At 44.9% G+C, this 22,503-nt stretch overlaps 2 protein-coding genes across 8 annotated transcripts; one reads left to right on the top strand and one right to left on the bottom strand.

Moving 5' to 3' along the window:
* The first annotated feature begins 153 nt into the window (after positions 1-153).
* Positions 154-5,989, top strand: pgap2 (post-GPI attachment to proteins 2). 2 transcript variants are annotated; one of them, XM_079356122.1, is made up of 7 exons: positions 154-592; positions 2,000-2,168; positions 2,248-2,494; positions 3,385-3,491; positions 4,149-4,257; positions 5,621-5,768; positions 5,866-5,989. In XM_079356122.1, the coding sequence occupies exons 2-6, from the start codon at positions 2,001-2,003 to the stop codon at positions 5,749-5,751; spliced, it is 762 nt and encodes a 253-aa protein (XP_079212248.1). In that variant the 5' UTR covers positions 154-592; position 2,000; the 3' UTR covers positions 5,752-5,768; positions 5,866-5,989. The 2 variants fall into 2 exon arrangements, with proteins under 2 accessions (XP_079212248.1, XP_079212247.1); XM_079356121.1 differs by having other exon boundaries at positions 165-592; positions 5,621-5,989.
* Positions 5,990-6,862: 873 nt separating this feature from the next.
* On the bottom strand, positions 6,863-19,673 carry guca1d (guanylate cyclase activator 1d). Of its 6 annotated transcripts, none has more exons than XR_013780140.1 (6): positions 19,144-19,673; positions 12,535-12,684; positions 11,006-11,093; positions 8,636-9,912; positions 8,311-8,544; positions 6,863-8,271 (listed from the first exon to the last, which is right to left on the bottom strand). XR_013780140.1 is itself a non-coding variant. In XM_079356115.1 (4 exons), exons 1-4 carry the CDS (start codon positions 19,336-19,338, stop codon positions 9,788-9,790), a joined length of 558 nt encoding a protein of 185 aa, XP_079212241.1. In that variant the 5' UTR covers positions 19,339-19,673; the 3' UTR covers positions 8,284-9,787. The 6 variants fall into 6 exon arrangements, 1 of the variants encoding a protein (XP_079212241.1); XR_013780141.1 differs by having other exon boundaries at positions 6,863-8,232; positions 8,298-8,323; XR_013780138.1 differs by having other exon boundaries at positions 8,311-9,912.
* Positions 19,674-22,503: the final 2,830 nt, after the last annotated feature.

Here is a 22,503-nt window from a genome sequence, read left to right as displayed (position 1 = left end):
TATGCTGCATTCAAGTGTTGTCAAAATGATCGGTATTATCAATCTTCATATTCCCGACACGGCTCCTTTGGAACAAGTGCTCGAAATGTGTGTGGGGAGGGGGGTGTTATCAACCACTCCATGACTGACTTAAGTTCATCAACTTAGGTAGAGCATACAATAAAACATTTTATTACTTGTTAATTTTTATAAATTTTTGACTTTGGTAAATAAACCCTCCGAGTGTACGTGAATGCATCATTACCACAGATAGCCTAACGCCGGTAAATGTCTGCCCGGTTTAGAAACATCAAACCTATCGAAAAAAACACAATCTAAAGTATGTAAGTGCCATTAAACGGACCATAGAAGCTTTAAAGACGCCACACATCAACTATAGAAACTGTTTTAAAGTTTTTAAAGAGCATTTAACATCAGCGCGGACTGAAGTTGTCCGCTAATGTTGGCTAACTGTCATGAGAGAAGCTAACAGCTTTAGCCTGTGAGCTAACAGCTTTAGCCTGTGAGCTAACAGCTGTAGCTTCGCTCACTGAGGGGGTTTTATGGCCGTGACGCCGAGGTCGAGGTCCAGTCAGTGGGCAGAGCTGTAAAGGTGAGTGTTCACACTCAGGTGAATATGATTGTTTCCTGTTAGCCTGCTCAGAGTGGAGTGACATGATGTATTGAATGTGAAATAACTCGTTTATTTTCTCCGAGATAAACTCTTATCTTCTTCTCGATGACTCTGGAGTCTGTTTATTTGGCTCTACTGTTCGGCTAACATGTTACCTGTAAAGAGGTACGTTGTACAGGTGGTAGAGGGTCATAGGTTACGTGGTTGTCATGGTAACGGTAGCCTCAAGTATGGAAGGAGACGAGGGCCAGACATGAGAGAAAAACATGTAAATGTTTCGAAACAATTCGAAATAAATCCTTTTTTTTTTTAAATATCTCATGTCTGACCCTAATCCTTTTCCGTAGTCCTCCACACTCAGTTTCATATTGTCTTGTTTTGTTTTTTTTGAATAAATTACAGACAAACTCCCTCTCACTGTTTAAATAGCTGATGTTTTTCTTGCGGGCAGGACAGGTTTTGTTTTTTAAATATTGTAAGGAACTTTTTGTATTTTGATTTCTATAAAGGTGACATAAAAACACAATAAATAATTACAATAGGAAACTGTTGTTCTAAATTTGGACAAATTGTGAGACTTTTTAGATCAGAATCAAAAGAAGCTCTTTAATAAAGGAAATGAAATACTTTGAATTTTTTGTTCTTTTTTTCTGTTTTTTATTTGTTTTCACTTTATCAAGTCTGTAACGTGATTAATGTTTTTGTAAAAGCTCTCTGTGTTTAGCTCAGGTTATTAAATGGTTAATCAACAGTTTACTTGTTTGTAAAAGAATATGTAAAGGTTAATTTCTTATTGATAACAAAACATTTGGAAAATAATCAAAGATGTTAAAAAAGAAAAAAAACACATTTATACTGAACCTTTTGTATCTTTCAGCCCTCGCTCACATGAAAAATAAAAATAACTAAATAAGTCATCTGAATGACCTCAGCACAAAAACTTCTGATTCTTTGATTGAAGTGGAGGGCCACAAAAAAATCCCCTCAAGGGCCTCAAATGGCCCCCGGGCCGCACTTTGGACCCCCCTGGTCTAAAGTTGTAAATAAAGAAACAGATTCTGCTAATCTCTTCTCCTCAGTAACGCCTCTGAAGTTCAGAGAACTCTTCATCCCTCATTACGACTCCAAGACATTCAGGCTGAAGGTTAAAGGTCACAGGCGTGTAAACAGTCTGAGCACGACTAGTGACGGACACTAACTCTCCTCGCCTCCAGCGGAGTGCGAGCAGCGTTTCTTGTTTTTAAAGTGTTTGAAGCTTTGGATTCCAGCGACCTTTAAAATCACAGTTTGTGAAGATTTAAAAGACGAATCAGAAAGGACCGAAGTTCATCGAGAGCTCCGTCGTGTGAACATGAAATAATCGACCTCTTGTTGTGTCATGTTCAGGATGCTCCAGGGGCCGTACGGGGACCGGGACCGGGACCGGCCCCTGATCCGCCTCCAGTTCACGAGCTTCGCGGTGGGGACGGTGCTGCTCCCTCTGACCGGCCTCATCGCCTGCCTCTTCATCTCGCTGCTCTACCACTTCGAGGACTCGACGTTCACACACTGTCGCGTGAGTCAACGCAGGAAGTCAGGCTGTTTGTTGGCGAGATGTGGCGTTAAGTAATAAATCCTCTGTCCTCATTAACCAGGTTTCAAATTACCTCCCGTCCATCAGCGCCGCCATCAGCCTGCTGCCCGAGCGCTACATATGGCGCTGCTGCATCGGCCTGCACTCTGCGCCTCGCTACCTGGTGTCCATCGCCTACTTCAGCTTTTACCGCCGCCGCTTCGAGAGGCTGCCCGAGCTGCTGCTGAGCGGGATGGCGCTCGTCTGCAGCCTGGCAGAAAACACGGGTCTGCTGCTGCTCACGTACGTGTCGTCCACAGAAACTTACAGTGAGTACGAGCCGACAGGAAGTGAATCAACACAACGGTCTGATCGTGGAGAGGTTTCCATGACGACTTGGGATTTAACCTGAGATAACTTAGATAAATAAATGCAACACATAAAAAAACGTATTTAACTTTATGGACAACGAGCCTGAAACCAAACGACCTGATTTATTATTAACCTGCAGCTTCTTATGGTCGACACAACCCGCCGATGAGAACGCCGCTCAGAGCGCTCCGACGTTCCTGGTACGCACAGATATTTGCGAGTCAGGTTCGGAGTGACCCCGTGTCTCTCCACCAATCAGTGGGCTGCGTTCCACTTGAACTGGGAAGTGTCAACTGGAACGCCCTCTGAACTCGTATTTACTCGTCGGGGCTGCGTGAGTTAGAATCCAAGATGGCTGCTCCGTACATCAACCGTATGTTAAAGCTGTCGTGTTTATTCGCCGCTTGTTCCTCTTGTAGTTTGATTGGATAAACACGCTGACAGAATCCTGACCGCTCGTTACCGTCTGGTGTTAGCTAACAAGACAGAGCTACTCCTGCAGGCGTCCATGTTGCTTTTCTGACCTGTAACAGGAAGACGCTCGACGTCACTCTCAGCTCCGAGGTCACGCAGCAAGAGTCCCCCCCCCCCACGCACCCCCCCCCACGCCCCGCCGCCCCCCCCCCCCCCCCCCCCCCACGCACTGATCAAAGCTGTTTGATGGTTCATCAGTGACGAGGATCCGTCACGTTGGTCTTCAGAGACGATTAAATGTCAAACTGTTTCATCTTCTGTTCTGTGTTTGTGAATAATGAAAGAGTCAAACTGATTGTTTAACGAGCTGTGTGTGTGTGTGTGTGTGTCTGTGTGTGTGTGTGTGTGTGTGTGTGTGTGTGTGTGTCTGCAGGTGTTCATAAAAACGCTTTCATTGTGTTCATCAGCTGCTCACTGCTGCACATGCTCATCACCTGCAGACTGTGGCAGGTGATCAGGAGACACTACGTGAACCCCGAGGTAAACAGTGTGTGTGTGTGTGTGTGTGTGTGTGTGTGTGTGTGTGTGTGTGTGTGTGTGTGTGTGTGTGTGTGTGTGTGTGTGTGTGTGTGTGTGTGTGTGTGTGTGTGTGTGTGTGTGACAGATGTACACACCCAGTATTTCGTCGTTTCCATTTTTTTTAACACAGATTTTAAACGTCTCAAAAAGACGTTTTGAAAGGTTGTTTTTGTGTTTGATGTCGGACGGAGGTCGTGTTCTTGCCCTGCTGCGACCTGCACTCTGACCTCTGAACACGTGGCGTGCAACATGACCACGAGTCTCTCCTCCTGCAGCAGCTTTAGTGTTTTATAAAACTCTGAAACGTTTAATGAAGAAGTGCAGTGTTTCTCCTGCGGGGGGCGCTGCAGAGTCACTGATCCAGCAACACTGAGCCTGGAACTCTTCAAGATGTTTCACACCTAAGCTCCGCCCACATCACGTCACATGTTCCAGTCTGTGAGGTCACTGTGCCCAGCAGGAGCTCCACATACACACACAGTCAGAATCACATGGAAGTTAAAACATCTGTTGTCATGACGACCCCGCGACCTCTCTGATAAACGCTGTCGAGGATTCGGACTCTGTGATGTTTGACTTTTCTCCGCCGTGTGAAATTAAACTCTGCGTCCTCCACAGGAAGTGACATCATATCGCTGGAAGCTGCGTCTCTTCCTCTTCAACGTCAGCTGCTGTTTGGCTGCTGCTTACTTCTTCAGACGACACAACAAGTTCTGTGAGGCCGGAGGTGAGTTCACCCTCAGGTGTTCATCTTCAGGTGTTCGTCCTCAGGTGTTCATCCTCAGGTGTTCACCCTCAGGTGTTCATCCTTCAGGTGTTCATCTTCAGGTGTTCGTCCTCAGGTGTTCACCCTCAGGTGTTCATCTTCAGGTGTTCGTCCTCAGGTGTTCATCCTCAGGTGTTCACCCTCAGGTGTTCATCCTTCAGGTGTTCATCTTCAGGTGTTCACCCTCAGGTGTTCATCTTCAGGTGTTCGTCCTCAGGTGTTCATCCTCAGGTGTTCACCCTCAGGTGTTCATCCTTCAGGTGTTCATCCTCAGGTGTTCACCCTCAGGTGTTCATCTTCAGGTGTTCGTCCTCAGGTGTTCACCCTCAGGTGTTCATCTTCAGGTGTTCACCCTCAGGTGTTCATCTTCAGGTGTTCATCCTTCAGGTGTTCGTCCTCAGGTGTTCATCTTCAGGTGTTCGTCCTCAGGTGTTCACCCTCAGGTGTTCATCCTTCAGGTGTTCATCTTCAGGTGTTCACCCTCAGGTGTTCATCTTCAGGTGTTCATCCTTCAGGTGTTCGTCCTCAGGTGTTCACCCTCAGGTGTTCATCTTCAGGTGTTCACCCTCAGGTGTTCATCTTCAGGTGTTCATGTTCAGGTGTTCACCCTTCAGGTGTTCACCCTCAGGTGTTCATCTTCAGGTGTTCACCCTTCAGGTGTTCACCCTTCAGGTGTTCATCCTCAGGTGTTCACCCTTCAGGTGTTCATGTTCAGGTGTTCACCCTCAGGTGTTCATCTTCAGGTGTTCACCCTCAGGTGTTCATCCTCAGGTGTTCATCCTCAGGTGTTCACCCTCAGGTGTTCACCCTTCAGGTGTTCATCCTTCAGGTGTTCATCCTTCAGGTGTTCACCCTTCAGGTGTTCACCCTTCAGGTGTTCATCCTTCAGGTGTTCATCCTTCAGGTGTTCATCTTCAGGTGTTCATCTTCAGGTGTTCATGTTCAGGTGTTTGTCCTCAGGTGTTCATCTTCAGGTGTTCACCCTCAGGTGTTCACCCTTCAGGTGTTCACCCTTCAGGTGTTCATCCTTCAGGTGTTCATCTTCAGGTGTTCACCCTCAGGTGTTCACCCTTCAGGTGTTCATCCTTCAGGTGTTCATCTTCAGGTGTTCATCTTCAGGTGTTCATGTTCAGGTGTTTGTCCTCAGGTGTTCATCTTCAGGTGTTCATGTTCAGGTGTTCATCTTCAGGTGTTCATCCTTCAGGTGTTCATCCTTCAGGTGTTCATCTTCAGGTGTTTGTCCTCAGGTGTTTGTCCTCAGGTGTTCGTCCTCAGGTGTTTGTCCTCAGGTGTTCACCTCCTGTCTCTTCTCTCCCTCCTGCAGTTTACACCTTCTTCGCCCTCTGTGAGTACCTGGTCGTTTTCTCCAACATGGCGTTCCACATGACCGCCTTCTGGGACTTTGGCAGCAAAGAGGTGATCGTGGCCACGCCCCCTGAAGACAAGAGATATTGACCTGTGGACGTTTGAAGGTCAGGTGACATTAACGCACCAACAGGATGGTTAGTGACGTCATGAAGGCGTCGTGGACATTTTGAACTGAAGCCTTAAATCCTCGCTGCAGGTGAGACGATCATTCCAAACAGACTGCAGAGTTTAAACCTGAGCCTTATTTCCAAACTGACAGGAAGGTGTCGCTCTTTGTATATTTTCATTCAATAAATAAAATATGAACTTGTTTCCTTTACTGCCACCTGGTGGTCGACAGCAGAACTTCATTTTAAAGAACCACTGAAAGCACATTTTATTATCTCTGTAAGTTTCCATTGAAGATTAGACAAAAGAAATATTCCTCCGATTGTGTTTCGCTCAGATGAGGAGGGTCAGGGTGGATTCACATCAGGGACCCGGACCTGGATCTGACACGAGACCCCCAAAGTCCGTTTCATTTGATCAGTGTGAACACAAATGTTCCGGACTCGGGGACCACGCTGGTGTTGGACAGGATCCAGGTGAACTCACATGGATGAACTGTGCTCAAACAAGGACGTCGTTCTTAACGGCTCCTCATGTATCCGTGCAGCGTGGGCACGCCAGAGAAGACCGGCGCCTCGCGATCAGGTACGAAACAATCGTGAAAACGCTTTAAGCTCGGGTGTTTTTCTTACTCGCCACTTTATGCTCCAGAATAAACTCTGCTTCACATGAACCAAACAGAGTGGAATTAGAACCAGCACAGGGGGGCGGCTGTGGCTCAGTGGGTCGAGTCGTCCTCTCTTAACCGGAAGGTCGCTGTTCGATCTCCAGCTCCTGCGAGTGTCCGATGTGTCCTTGAGCAAGACACTTAAATCCTGAAATTCTGCACCGGGTGAATCCGGCTCGCTGCTCTTGTGGTCGCCCTTTGAGCCCGCATGGATAAATAAAGTTAATAAAAACTACATATGATGAGTTGGACTTTGTTATGATGCTTTACAGTCGTAGTTTCCTCTCAAACATCTGAAACTCTGCAGCAGGTCGGCTTCCGTTCCTGCAGGACGCCGGAGCACGGAGCATCAGTTCACCTCAGGTCGAGACGGGACAGGAAGTCAGACACCGGAAAAAAAGATGAAAACTTCCTGTTTACTTTCAAAATAAAGCACTCCGTTTGGATGGTTCAGAGTGCTGACTTTAACAGTTTTATAAAACAAACGAACGCAGTGTGGGCGGGTTGATGGATGAGGAAGCACGGCGCTGACTCGCAGCGCACGCGTCTGGTGGAAGTTCTGAGTACTGGATGAAATCACGACCTACGTTTGAGAAGGACAGCGTGTCGCTCTCTGCACTTCCTGTTTGGAACAATCTGCCGTCTCGTAAAGACCGCCGGTTAAAAAATGTTTTAATGACGACTCAAAGTTTGTTCAAAAACTTTATTGATAAGGCAACACAAACATGATCATTTAGAATGAACTTGCTTATACAGGACACATTTTCACAGTAAAAATCTTCCTATTGCACTATAAGAGCTGTTAGCTTCGATGCTAACCTGCAGATCAGACTGTGAGACTAGCTGTTAGCATTAACCCTCGAGTCTACAGACAAACGCTCCCTTCCGTCCTCCTGATCTCGTCTCACACATCGACGTATAAAAATAAAAATATTCTCCACACTCGGATCATTCAGTACATTCCTGTGAAGTTAAAATAACGCGTCTAACGTAAACTAACGCTGAGACATAACCTGCATGAAGATCACAAATCACTCTCACAGTTTCTGCATCAGATCAGTTTCTGCAGAACTTTAGAAAATCAAACAGAATGACATTTTGAAGGTTTCACTCATGAAGGACGCCGCTCTTTAGTGAGACAATCACACTTGGCTGTGGCCGCCCTTGTTTGACCTGGTCTGGCCCGGTTTGGCCTGATGCCAGAGGAGCTGATGGATCAGGCTGGGGAAGGTTATTTTAGTGTGGATTAAAGGGCTGCACAGGGAGCGCCAGCCGAGAGAAGTGGACTTTGGTGTACCCTTATACATCTGAATGAAGCACAGCTGCCGTTGGAGGTGAATCGTGTGGTCGTTTGTCAAACCCTGAGTCGGTGGTCTCCCTCCTGCTGAGCTCATCTTTACTAATACTTCAGTCCTGGGGAAGCTAAACTGCTCCATTACGCCTCAGCCTGATCAACCTTTGACAGCTTTAAGAGGATCAGGAGTTTCACAGAAAGGACCGGCTCACTGCAGAACACACTGTTCGCATGCAATGCTTTCACAGACTCCTCTCACCAACTGTTAATACATGCAATAGAGCATCCAACCATAGCATCCAACCTGAGCATCTAACCAGAGCATCCAACCAGAGCATCCAACCTGAGCATCCAACCAGAGCATCCAACCAGAGCATCCAACCTGAGCATCCAACCAGAGCATCCAACCAGAGCATCCAACCTGAGCATCTAACCAGAGCATCCAACATGAGCATCCAACCAGAGCATCTAACCAGAGCATCCAACCAGAGCATCCAACCTGAGCATCCAACCAGAGCATCCAACCAGAGCATCCAACCTGAGCATCTAACCAGAGCATCCAACATGAGCATCCAACCAGAGCATCCAACCTGAGCATCCAACCAGAGCATCTAACCAGAGCATCCAACCAGAGCATCCAACCAGTGCATCCAACCTGAGCATCCAACCACAGCATCCAACCAGAGCATCCAACCACAGCATCCAACCAGAGCATCCAACCAGAGCATCCAACCAGAGCATCCAACCACAGCATCCAACCACAGCATCCAACCTGAGCATCCAACCTGAGCATCCAACCAAAGCATCCAACCTGAGCATCCAACCAAAGCATCCAATCTGAGCATCCAACCTGAGCATCCAACCAAAGCATCCAACCTGAGCATCCAACCAGAGTATCTAACCTGAGCATCCAACTGAGGCCTTTGTGCATGTGAACACTTCATGTTTTGTCCTTGTGACAAACACGCAAGGCAAAACGCTTTCTTGAGGATTTTTTTGGTTTCCGATTAATTCTCTTACAATGATGAGTGTGTCCAAAACAACGCTGATGGAGTCCTCAGCTGCACCGAGCCCCGACAGCACATCGCCCTAACCAGCATGCACCTCTCCTGGCTCCCTTGTTTATACTCCTCAGTTATAAACGTCTCCACGTCTTAAGTTCTCCCTGGAAGGTTAAAGGAAGAAACTACCAATGCCTCCCTCACTCTTTGGCTCCAGAGTTCACGTTTTTTAATTCACCTCACGACCCTTGAGTTCTGTGTAGAGCGAGTAAAACCTCGAGGATCCAAAGTTCATACGGACACTGAATATTCTACCAGTCTTACATTTGAGACATGCGTCCTAAAAGTCCAGGATGAAGATCAGGTGTGTTGTTAACGTCTCTTGGCTGGATGCAAAGTGCACAGTGTTGGTGGTTTGGACACTGTGGATACCTCGTGCTGAGGACATGAGTTAGGTTAAGATTAGAATCTTTTGAAGTTTGAGACCTTTTGTTTTGATTTCTATAAATTCTACATGGGTAACAACGTGCGAACAACAAGAGCAAAACAAAGAGTTAAACACTCAGCTTCAAGTTCCAGAGGCGTGTTCAGGGTCAGACACCCTGGATGGATAGGATCTCCTCTCACTAGAACCATCTCTAGAGATTTAAACAGAGTTCTGTGCAGGGACAGTTTCAGACAAACATCTCGATCAGTGTGTTGTTGGTCGCTTCTTTAAATGACAGACAGATTTCTTTAGGTGGATCTAGATAAAGCATCGGGGTGTCTGTGAGAAACAGAATCATCAAAGTCTTCTTCGAGGATGTCAATAATCCGTTTGGCTCGAACGCTCAGAGGCTCGACAGCCAATCACAGTGCTGCAAAGTTCAGGTTTACATTTCATATAACCGTTTGTTTTCCGCGTCCTCGCTCTGACCGCAGAAAATCAGGTGCCTCCAAAAGACTGGGGAAGGAGAAGGTCTTGTCTCTTTGCTTGACGGGACAGATTTAAAAAAACAACATTTCTCTCTATTTCGGGTGGACGAGGGTTTGGAGGGTTTGTGATTCCGTCGGTCATCCCAGCCGGCCTTCCACGATGATGACTAGCACCGGCGTCAGGTCCATCATTTTCTTCAGCATGTCCATGATGTCTTCATGATCTCTGGCTCCCTCGATGAACTCCTCCAGGGTCAACTCACCTGAGGGCCACAGGTTGAAAGACAGTTAGCGGTCATAATGTGAATACAAAACAAACACTTCTGACCAACTGTTTGACATCCTTCTGTTAGTTTGCATTCTGAAGGCCTGTAGACGGTCCGAGATAGCAGCAGCATAAAACTGAGTCTGAACACTGTGCTTGTAAAGAAACCACCACATTGTGTTTTCTGTTTGCCAGTATGTTTTTCTGCTATTGTTGATATTGGGTACACATTACATTGATAAAAAATGCCTTTGTCTTTGCCTGAATAACCAAACGTCCACTTGCTACTCCAGAAGCCAAATTAAATTCACAGCTGCACCCCGAGGCTCAGTCTTTCAGACGATAGCTGACGGGTTCTGGTGTGTAAAGAACAGTATCGTCTGCATACAAGAGTATCCTGCAGATTGAAAGCTGGTTTGTGATCATCTCAAAGTAACTCTGAAGTTTTATTTTTACTTTTGTTTGATTTGTTATATCTATGTAACCAACTATATGCAAAGTTAGTGTTAGCATTGAATGCCTCACAAATGGTCATCACAAGCTGATGGTTTAATTGACAAATAGGAGGCAACTTGTTTTTGACATCGCTTCGGCTGTTCAATTTACATTACAAAGTTCTTTCCTGATGGTGGTACCAACACCAAGCCGGTGTACAGTTCCTTTTAAGGACATGTTAGCCTGCAATGTTAATCATGTAGATGTAAACTCTATCTACAGAACTTGTAAGGTTTGATAGCTTCAACTTCAACTTCATTTGTGAGGATGCAATAAAAAAACATAAATGTAACCATTTGATGTGTTGCACCAGAGTTAGCATTAGGCTAATTTACATCTGCAGTCACTGCAGTCCCCAGCTTGTTAGCTGTCAGCAGTATCTGTGTTTAGCAGGGTAAGAAGCTTACAAGACCCACATGAACATCAGTTCATGCTAATGTGAGATGTCACTTTGAGAGGGTTTGTTTTGAAGTGTCTATTGTCCATGAATAGCCCTTCTCTTACTTCTGTGTGCTGTTTCTGTTAAACGGCAGTCGTATTTGTAGCAGAATGGTTAGCTTTAGCATCATAACAATATCAGTCGTATCTTGCTTTACCTTCTCCCTTCACGTCGATCCTCTCAAATATGAGTGAGACAATCTCCTCTGGATCAATGTCTCTGTTTCGTGTGATGTCCTGGATGGCCTGCAGGGGGAGACACGCACAATGATACCTGATACCATGACAACATAATAAGATAACCTAGATACCAAATAGTGAGTAATTTTCCTGTTACTAAAGATCAGCAGCGACTGTAAAATAACAATGGCAACATGCATGCATATAAAGAAATGGACATGCACATATTTCACAGGGTTAGCATACAAGGCATTGATAGCATACATATATGTAGCCAGTTTTGCACTGGGGTTAGCATAGATAGCTGCTTTTATGGAGGCCTAAATAGAGCTAGCTGCTCCGTAACGGGCTCTCTTTGAATGACTAAACATTTTGACCAATCGTGGATCGTCTGAGGGGAATCTTTAGTCACCTCTTGTCTTTGATAGCTTTCAGTTTGATGCATTTAGTGAAAGTGATGCAGTCCATGTTGGACTTTATAGAAATACAGTTTGGATTTCTGGGCAAGGCTTTAATTGAATTAATTGAGGATTAAAGTTTAATTTTGTCTTCTCTTTGTTTAGAATCCGTCTCTCGTAACGTTTATTTATGTCCTGATTATCCTACGATAACATTCTGTGATTAGCTCTTACAGTGCTTAAATCAAAAATAGTTTTCCAGTTATTTCTTGGTTCAAACCTTCCTCCGGAGTCGAACGCTCAGAGGGTTGACCCCTCTGCAGCACACTAGTTTCTCTCTCCTCTTTCAGACTGGTTTCAGAGCAGGGCTAACTGGGTTGGAGTCAGTCGACCCACTTCCTGTCAGCTTCTACATTGAGCTCATTCAGGAGATTAACACTTGTCTAATTTCAGAGTTAATCCAGCCCAGTTCTCAGAGAGCTGCAGCTTCATCTCTGCTGATTCACCTGCAGGAGAAGCTCCTGTAAACCTTTATATCTCTAAGATGTCTCACGCTTAGTGCAAAGCAATGACCTTTAGGTTAGCTTCTTCTTCACAGCTCACTGTCTCAGTTAATGTTTGTTAAAGTGTCTGACAAGTCCAACAACTGTCATGTTGTATAAATCAATAAAATGTTCCCAGTCAGCGTATTCCTTTAAGCTTCTTTAAAAGGTTGTGACTTGACCAAAGTCATGCTTTCACTTTGACCCCTTTGACCTTTGTCTAACGTTGTCTGTGGTTTAAGTTGAACCCGTGTCCTAAGATAAGGAGAGCGTTGGATCATCCGTTAAATATTTCATTCCATGCTCTGTGGATTTCCTGTCGTACACATTATAACGTAGTGGTGCTTTTATTTTGAAGGAGGACATACTAACCTGACATTATCTGAAATTATTATTTTAACTCCTGAGTGTGAGTGCGAAGACAAAAGAGAAGTGATGTCTGATTGAACATGCTGGACTCTTTCGAACCATCTTTAAAACCTAAACAGAACTTTGATTTTCTGCACGTGTGTACACCATCATGGTCAATGAGCTGTTGATGGTTTTTTGTGTTTTGTTGTGACTTACTGAGAAGATGGTCTCCAGCTCCTCCCTGTCGATCTTTCCGTTGCCGTCCTGGTCGAACAGTTTGAAGTACCATTTTAGTTTCTGGTTGATTTCTCCTTTCAGCATCAGACTGACGGCAGCGATATACTCCACAAAGTCGATGTAACCGTCCTGCAGACAGGAAACAGTGACAAAGAACCATCATCAGGCTGCCGGGCTTTGATAACTGGCCTTTCAATCTGAGATTGGAAACATTGTCAGCTATTCAAACTAAACGTGTTTTAACGGAAAGAAAATGTGTGAGGGGAATCGGCTGCAATGTTTGCTTGATCGTAAAGTTTATTATCTTAAAACTTGTTTTAGTACCACAACAACAGGCACAACATTGTCACCAGCAATAGGAGGTTTAGAAGAAAAGGATGGTAGAGGCTGCTGCAGAGTAAAGAGTCCATCAGTATTAACTCATCCATTCAGACACATTCACACACTGATGGTAGAGGCTGCTGCAGAGTAAAGAGTCCATCAGTATTAACTCATCCATTCATACACATTCACACACTGATGGTAGAGGCTGCTGCAGAGTAAAGAGTCCATCAGTATGAACTCATCCATTCATACACATTCACACACTGATGGTAGAGGCTGCTGCAGAGTAAAGAGTCCATCAGTATTAACTCATATATTAGCCAATTTGGTTTTAAGTGTCTTGCCCAAGGACACATCAACTTTTGACCACAGGATCACATCGTTAGCTTGTTGTTCTGTTGTTAGTCACTCAGGCTGGTCACCATGGAAACATAAATCAACACCAGTTTTCAACAGAATTTCCTGAATGCATCGTTCATTTCTGGACTTGTTTGCTTTCACACCTTCAGAAAACTCTTGTTTCTTCAGCTGGAGTTTCTCCTCCAGCCTCCTCGTATTTATTCTGCAGAGAGTCAGAGTGAGCTGATTTAGAGAAGGTAGCAGGATATAATCAGGAGAACTCACCTGGAGCCAGTGGGAGGGGGTGGTGACACATGACTTCAAAACGAATCAATAAATCACCTCTTCGGCGGAGGTGAGAAAGTATCTAAGAGTGTTTTAAAAGAGTCTGAGCTGACTTGAATGTCACTAATAATAATAATAATTTGTCAAGAAGCTACCAAAAGAAGCGAGGTAAAAGTTGTCAATAAAATGAAGACGACACAAACAGAGCTTCTGAATAATGGGCGGCAGTAGCTCAATCTATGGGGACTCGGGGTTGGAACCAGAGCGTCCCCAACGGTTCATGTCCAGGTTCAGGTCCTGGTGCCAGGTCACTGCCAAGTACTGCAGAAGTGATTTCATCCAAATCATCAAACACAGTGTGTGTAAAACATATAAAAACAGCTTTTTTGAATGGGTGTGTAAAGCCGCATTTCCACCGAGCGGTTCAGTTCGGTTCAGCACGCATTTCCATCAACTAAAGCCGGGAAAGATTCCCAAATAACCGACCCATACCGTCCAACTTTTTGGGGCCCTTCTGTTGGGGAGCCAAGAATATCAATCAGACCCTAAAAGGTGGAGCTAATGGGGTCGCCGGTGGCGCAGCGGCAGTGCGCGCGACCCCACGTATTGAGGCTCAGTCCTCGCGCGCGGGCGGCCCGGGTTCGCGTCCGGCCTGTGGCCATTTCCCGCATGTCTTTCCCCACTCTCTCTCCCCCTTTCCGACTCTATCCACTGTCCTTCCTCTATAAATAAAGGCAAAAAGGCCAAAAACAAAAATTTAAAAAAAAAAAAAAAAAAGGTGGAGCTAAACATTGCAGTCTGTTGATTGGTTGACAGAATCGTCACTTCCTGTGTGACACCGGCAAACACAACCCCGCCGTGTTTAAACAGTCGATCGTTTATTGGTCTGTATTTCTCCTCACAGCCTTCTCTGACACACAGCTGGATGAGTTTAGTAATAAAGAGTCACATGATGCCAGTGACCGTTAGTGTCACATGATAGATTAGCTGCTATCACGTGACACTATTGCGTAGCTGACACGGCTATCGACATCCATCTTCCACGCCGCCTACCAAATATGGCACGGTTGGCTGTGGAAACACAAACAGCATCAGGCTTTACTGAACCAAACTGTACTGATCCAGACCGGATCCAGAACTTCCTGTTCTTCTGCAGCCAGCCTCTAGTGGACACCTGAGGAACTTCAGGACTTTCACACTTCAGCACCGGCTTCATGTTTCAACACCGCAGGTCTCAGCTTGTTAAACACGTTTAATCTGAGAGAATTTGTCTCTAATTGTTTTAATGTCTATATAAACACTTAATGAAACTTTTAGAACGTCATGTTCATCCTGTTCTCCGTTTAATCTCTTTTCTCTAATTAATTTGTTGTTCGTCTGTCGCCGTACACTCTGATCCCGTCCAAACCAATTGTTCCTGAGACGGATTAATACGACGGTTTGATTGATTTGATTTGATGATTGATTGATTTGACGTGTCGTTAACTGGGCGGTCAGTGTTTGTCTGAACTGGTGGCGCTCTGTATCGAAGCTGGTTAATAAAAAACATCAATTAAGACCAGCCGTTGATCTCCAGGAGTCCTTCCCCTCGCTCTCTTCTTAGAACATCCTGCCTGAACTGCAGCACTCGCTCTGAATCCACTTAGCCCGCCATAAACGCTCAGCGGGGATCAGAGCGCCGCATGCAAACTCTGTAAGCCAATTAGAGAGAGGGATGGAGAGAGAGTGCTACGTCCACCATCTTTGTCCTCATTTTCACTCTTTGATCTGCAGAGAGGCCCAAAGTCAAACCTGCACAATTATAATCCAAGATTCAAAGGTGACTGTTCGCTTTGGAAGAACTTAAGCACGACGTTAACCCTTTAATGAACCTTTACATCAGCCCTGACACAAAGACAGAATCATTTTTGTATTTCTCAATAAAGATTTAGAAACAGAAGAACATCTGTTCTTGATCGATCACATCAAAGGAAGCTGTTTCAGGATTTGTTCATTTTAAAACAAGGACATTGACGCTTTGGCTGATGAATTCTCAAACCCAATGTGAGAGGTCGTTTTTATACCCACAGAGTGTCAAACATGAGGTGTTTGCAGACAAAATACAGTTGTGGGGACTTCTTGAAGAGGAAGAGTCTCTGAGAACTACACATCATGGGACCAGGCCATCTTCTCTAAACAAGGTTCAAGGAACTTAAAGAGTTCATAGTTTCTGCAGTGTGGAATAAAATAAAAGAAGTGGGGCTCCAACAGGTACTAGAACTCTAAAGAAGTTCCTTTGGTCCTAAAATGCCTCCAGATGTTCTTTGGCTGTTTGCGAAACCACCCACTATGTGTGGAGGATGGATGGATAGGTGGATGGATGTATTGATGGATGGGTGGATGGATTGATGGGTGTATGTATTGATGGATGGGTGGATGATTGGATGGATGGATGGATGGATGGGTGTATGTATTGATGGATGGATGGATGGGTGTATGTATTGATGGATGGATGGGTGTATGTATTGATGGATGGGTGGATGGGTGTATGTATTGATGGATGGATGGATGTATTGATGGATGGGTGGGTGGAATGGATGGACTCTAAAAAGCCAGTGTGGCCGAATCAAACTATCAAAATAGTATGAAATATTATACATGTTATGTCTCCAATCAAATTATAAAAGCTTAAATGATCTGTTAATAACAGACTGAAGGTCAGGACCCTCAGCTGAAAACATCTCAGACCTGGAGCATCACCGACAAAGGTTGTCATGACAACAGTATTTTAAACTTTGATCCCAATTTACTAAAAATCAAAAGAAATCAAAACCTTTACAGCTAGACCCAGACCCCCACATCCAGACCTAGACATCTAGACCCAGACATCCAGACCTAGACATAGACCCAGACATCCAGACCTCAACATTCAGACCCCCACATCCAGACCTAGACATCTAGACCCAGACATCCAGACCTCAACATCCAGACCTAGACATCTAAACCCAGACATCCAGACCCCACTTCCAGACCTAGACATCTAGACCCCCACATCCAGACCCAGACATCTAGACCCCCACATCCAGACCCAGACATCCAGACCTAAACATCCAGACTCAGACATCCAGACCTAGACATCCAGACCTAGACATATAGACCCAGACATCCAGACCTAGACATATAGACCCAGACATCCAGACCTCAACATTCAGACCCCCACATCCAGACCTGGACATCAAGACCTCAACATCCAGATCTCAACATCCAGACCGCCACATCCATACCTAGACATCTAGACCTTAACATCCAGACCTAGACATCTAGACCTCCACATCCAGACCTAGACATCCAGACCTCAACATCCAGACCTCAACATCCAGACCTAGACATCCAGAACTAGACATATAGACCCAGACATCCAGACCTCAACATTCAGACCCCCACATCCAGACCTAGACATCTAGACCTCAACATCCAGACCTCAACATCCATACCTAGACATCTAGACCTCAACATCCAGACCTAGACATCTAGACCTCCACATCCAGACCTAGACATCTAGATCTCAACATCCAGACCTCCACATCCAGACCTAGACATATAGACCCAGACATCTAGACCTCAACATCTAGACCCAGACCTCAACATATAGACCCAGACCTCAACATCCAGACCCAGACATCCAGAACTCAACATCCAGACCTCAAAATCCAGACCCCGACATCCAGACCTTAACATCCAGACCCCGACATCCAGACCTTAACATCCAGACACAGACATCTAGACACAGACACCCAGACCTCAACATCCAGACCAAGACCTCTAGACACAGACACCCAGTCCTCAACATCTAGACCCAGACATCTAGACACGGACACCCAGACCTCAACATCCAGACCCAGACCTCTAGACACAGACACCCAGACCTCAACATCCAGACCCAGACATCTAGACACAGACACCCAGTCCTCAACATCTAGACCCAGTCCTCAACATCTAGACCCAGACCTCAACATCTAGACCCAGACATCCAGACCTAAAATAATATGGCCCACAATATAAGAAGCCTTTAATGTATGGGCCACACGTCTTGTCTGACGCTGGCTACAGACAATTCTAGAACTGATTAAACGGCGTGTTGTGTGGCCTAATTTGCAGCTCGTCATTTGGCCAAATAATCCTCAAGTGTTTGGTGTCACTGCGTGTATTTTACTGCTCCTCATCGAGTCAGTCTGCCAGCAACAGCCAATGAGAAAGAGTAGTCAGGAAAGCGTCATTAACATGTTGTGTTGTTTGAACCGCTCACAAACATAGCAGCGATGACACAATCGATGAGCCCAGAGCCAAGTGAAATATTGAGACAAGAGCAGCTTGTGTAAATATGGCAACAACACAAGGGTCTCAGAGGTTTATGCTATTCTCAGAATTGGTACAACTGTCCTCATGAGGTCTCCACGCTTTTAAATCTGTTAAGATCTGAAAATCGTCTCTTGTTCACTCAAAGTCTTCGTCAGGGTTCAATTCAGCTCTCACAGAAACAGATGAGCAGGGGGTCATGTCAAATCCTCAGGTGAACCGTGAGGCTAAACTGGTTCATCAAAGGCAGCATCTTACCATCATTGATACCAAAGCTACCAAAGACTTCTTCAGTAGTTCATGGTGCAACAAGCTGCTCTACTGTACTCAAGTTGATCACCTACAAACAGAAGATCTCAGAAACCAGCTCCCCAAGAAGCAAATCCTCCTGCAGGGGCAACAAAACCTGACCCTCCTTTTCCTCATTTCAACTCTCACTCTAAGAAAACACAACAAGAATGAGATTCATGACTGTTAGAATTAGCCCAAATCTTCATCGTATCAAGTTGACTCGCTCCGTCTCCCAAACTGTCCCATCAGTGGGCTCATCTCTGGAAATCAGCGACATGAAAATCAATCATTTCTGTCATGGCCTCCTGCTGGACGCATCCAGCAGGAGGTGCCCTGCAGGAGGCTCCTCCTGCTGGACGCCTCCTGCAGGGCACCTCCTCTCAATGGTTTAAGGTGTTAAATATGTCAGGAGCTGTCACGGCCTTCAAAGTCTCTTCGACTCAGACTGTTTAAATCATCTCCTGTGAAGACCTCTGATAAGAGGAGACTCATTATGGAGTATTTTGTCTTTTTTATAGCACTCAAACTTTTACTTGAATGTTCTTCTGCCTACCTGCCGCTGGTCAATCTTAACGCTTCACCGCTTTCTACTAATAGAGTAGAAACACTCAAGGAAAGTTTGTTGATTTGATTTGAGGTGTTTGAATCACATTTGACCTGAAAATAAAACTCTGATCCTGTCACTCGATCGAGGAGGATCGCTGGTGTCGACCTCTCCTGTTCTGACTGACCTGTAGGTACACTCACACCTTTATTTAATAAATCATTCCTGTTTCTTTACATTGTATTCTTAAACCAATCAATGACCTTTAAATGCTTCTCTGACCGATCATCCTAATATCTTTGTTGAGCTGCTATCGGCCTGATTTGTGATTTGGAGGCTCCATAAAACCAGAAGAAAATCAGGAGGAGGACAGTTTGGTCTTTCCTCATCTAAACACAGCTTTGTGAGTGTGTGTGTGTGTGTGTGTGTGTGTGTGTGTGAGTGAGAGAGAGAGAGAGAGAGAGACCAACCCCGTCCATGTCGAAGGTGAAGAACACCTGGTCCACATAACTGTTGGCGTTTTCGCTCATGCCCTTCAGCCCGAGGATGGCCTTCAGCTCGAACAGCGTGATGAGGCCTGACGGAGACTCCCTCATGAACTTGTTGTACCAGTGGTGCATGTCCTCGGCCAGGATGTCGTCCAGGTTCGAGCCGTGGTTCCCCATTGGTGCGGTCCGAGAGGAGCACCGAGGCCGCCGAAAGCAAAACCTCAAGAGAAGACGGGAGAGTTTGTCCTCAAGCTGAGGGAGAGAAAACAAATCTGACGACAGAGCTGCAGGATCTTCAGGGGGCTGAGCTCGTCTGACAAAAAGAGTCCAAAATAGTCTCAAAGTTTAAATCCGTGGCCTTGCAGACAAGGCCAGCAGGCCCACGTCCAGCCTGTAGTGAGTCTGCAGCCAAAAAGCAGACCTCAGGACTCTCTAACCCTCTTAGGTCCTGCAGGAAAGAGCACCCAGCCCCTAAAATAACTCCCTAATGAGATCAGAGCGTCCTGTCGTACAGTTCTGCTGCCACAGAGCCAAGAGGCTTTAAGCTCCAGCGAGGAGAGAGAGAGGTGCAGGAGGGTGATATAACAGACTCACCTTGTCGTCAGAGTTCAGATGTAGAGATTCCCTGCTGGGACTCCCGGTCAGGCAACTCCTCCTCCTCCTCCTCCTCCTCCTCCTCCTCCTCCTCCTGAGAGACTGACTGTGCAGAGTAATACTCAGAGAATTCTGAGAAAAAAGGACCAACCCTAAAAACATAGTTTCAGTGTCCTTAATCCTCTTCAGTAGGACGCCTATCCGACTCAGAGCATAAGAACCTTTCCATGTTTACAAACATGAGTTGATCTGATGAGCAGGATTTCGAGGAGATAGCCGCCTGAGTCTGATGAAGTCTGTTTCTTGTAATTCTCAAAACAAACTGGTTTAGCGTGACTCAAATCCATGAGGATTATATTTGATGTTTTTGGAAGCTCCTTGCTGATAGCTGATGTGTTGGATAAGCGTATGAGCATGTCACCTTCAACTCTGCTTCTATGTTTCCATAAAACGTATTTGTCACGACTTGTGTAACTGTGTTCTGATGCTAACAGCAGCCTCAGGCTAAAAATAGGAGGTAGAGAACCTTTATATCACTGTGTGCAGGTTTTATAACCACGATCCCTACATAGATTAACCTCATGAAGGACGCCGCCAAATCACCCGCCCTCAAACCAGATCAGACTTTTATTCTTAGTGTTTGTACTCCTCGCCGTGTAGCGCTAAATCAAGCTTTCAATTAAACGGTAAATCATCTTTTATCTGTAACCCTTACAGCCTCTCGTCATGTTTTTCAGAGCTCTTAACACATAAACAACTTATTAAGCTAACGTTTAGCTAGCTTGTCTAAACCGCTGATTAGCTCGATGAAGCATAACGGTCGTGACATCAAAATCAACCGTCCGCGGTGTAGTTAGCTTGTAGCATAGCGTTAGCTTTTTACTTCTCTGGGCTGCATTAACTCTTCAGACTTCATAAACATGATGTTCATCTCTAAAGATTATCCCGCTGAACTAAACAGCTACACATCAGAATTATACACAGATTATTTTCTGCAATGATCCAAAATACAAAAATCCCAGAGGAGAATTCTCGCTCGAACCTGTGGAGAAGATGCTTCTGGGTCGGCCTATAAAAATACGTCATCACTTTTCCAGTCTATTACTTTGTTGGACAGTTCTTTATTTAAATCAGGACACCACACCTCATCATGCCTCCATCCCACTCATGCATCTACTGGGTTCAACCTGGACCCCCCCCCCCCCCACACACACACACACACACACACACACACACACACACACACACACCTGCAAACTCACCTGCCTGTCTCTACCTCTAACCAGGACAATCTTTCACATATCATTCTTTGTTATCACTTATTTAAAAACACTTGTTATATGTAAACCTCTCTCTCCTGTGAACTTGTTGGGCAAAAGCCTGAAGGAAATTCCACACACAGCTAAGAATAACCCTTTGATAACTAATGTATTGTGGGCTTGGAAGAAATGGATGAAAACATTCAATAATACTCATCCTCTCTCCCTCTTAACAACACTGACAGATAATACAGAGCTCTCACCACAGGGAACAGGATCAAACTTTACACTTTGGCAAAAAGCGGGTATTGTTAGAGTCCATGACCTCTTCGAGAATGGGAAATTTAAAACGTTTGAGTCATTGAAAGATCAATATCATATATCAAATAAAGACTTTTACAAATATTTACAGGTCAGGCACTCATTGGAAATCCCAAACGACTCACACCCACTGGATAGATTTTTTATTAATTGTAAGCAACAAAAACACTTCATATCCAAATATGAATCTATTCTGAGATATTAAGCTTGAACCTGAGTAAATTGTCATGCTTAAGGACATCGTGGTGTACTTTGCTTGAATGTGTAATAGATGATGATTTGTGGGATGAGATCTTATTGCTGCCATCCAGAATTTCGATTTGCAACAGATATAAAGAACTGCAGTATAATATCTTGCACCATATCTACATCTCTCCACATATCTATAGTAAGTACAGAACGGGAACCTCACCAAATTGCCCCAAATGTAAATCTTGCATAGGGACCAGGTTGCACTGTTTGTGGGAATGCAAAAAAATCCAAACATTCTGGAAGGCAGTATGTTTAAGTGTTAGCAAAGCAACAGGTCAGCAGGTGTCAGTAAACCCACTTATGTGTCTGCTTGGGAAGATCCCTGCATCCCTTAAAGGCAATGAAAATGTAATCCAGTCGCTTTTAATGCTAGCAAGAAAAGCTATAATGGTAAAGTGGGTTGGAGAGGACCCTCCTTCTATCTCTGTGTGGAAATCTCTGATCTCAGAGGTTGTGACTCTGGAAAAACTTGGACATTGCATCAAAGGAAGGACTCATCTTTTTCTACAGGAATGGAGGAAGCCACTGGAACTTTTGGGACTCAATTATAATCTGGATATAAATTGTTAACTCTATTTTCTTTCACTTATTCTTTTTTTATCACTGAACAGAGGACACGGGTTTGATTCGGCTTTGAACATGAACTCACCATATAGTATGGGCAAATGCGCATTATCTCACTGTGTAGTGAATGCCACATACTTTATTGTATGGACCAGTCTCGCAGCTCTATTGTTGTTGTTGTTGTAGCATTAATGTTTGTTCACTGTGTAATGTTTGTGTTTTTGTTTCTGTGAAAACTAAAAATGTAATAAACAGAATATACAAAAAAAAAAAAAAAAAAAACACTTTGTTTTGTGTGTGTTTTCAGTGACGTCGACACTGATGTCTGTTCTGCTCTCGGGTTTCTCAGAAG

Source organism: Symphodus melops, assembly GCF_947650265.1.
Source record: "Symphodus melops genome assembly, chromosome: 11".
NCBI classification, from domain to species: Eukaryota; Metazoa; Chordata; class Actinopteri; order Labriformes; family Labridae; genus Symphodus; species Symphodus melops.
This window is presented reverse-complemented; position numbering and strand designations above follow the sequence as displayed.

Bases quoted from the DNA above. Each gene is read 5' to 3' on its own strand.
- pgap2 (XM_079356122.1), top strand. From the start codon at position 2,001: ATGCTCCAGGGGCCGTACGGGGACCGGGACCGGGACCGGCCCCTGATC. The intron at 3,492-4,148 runs GTAAACAGTGTG...CGTCCTCCACAG, and splicing joins GACACTACGTGAACCCCGAG to GAAGTGACATCATATCGCTG. The intron at 4,258-5,620 runs GTGAGTTCACCC...TCCCTCCTGCAG, and splicing joins CAAGTTCTGTGAGGCCGGAG to TTTACACCTTCTTCGCCCTC.
- guca1d (XM_079356115.1), bottom strand. From the start codon at position 19,338: ATGGGGAACCACGGCTCGAACCTGGACGACATCCTGGCCGAGGACATG. The intron at 12,685-19,143 runs GTTGGTCTCTCT...TCCTGTCTGCAG, and splicing joins TCACCTTCGACATGGACGGG to GACGGTTACATCGACTTTGT. The intron at 11,094-12,534 runs GTAAGTCACAAC...CTCCCCCTGCAG, and splicing joins AGCTGGAGACCATCTTCTCA to GCCATCCAGGACATCACACG.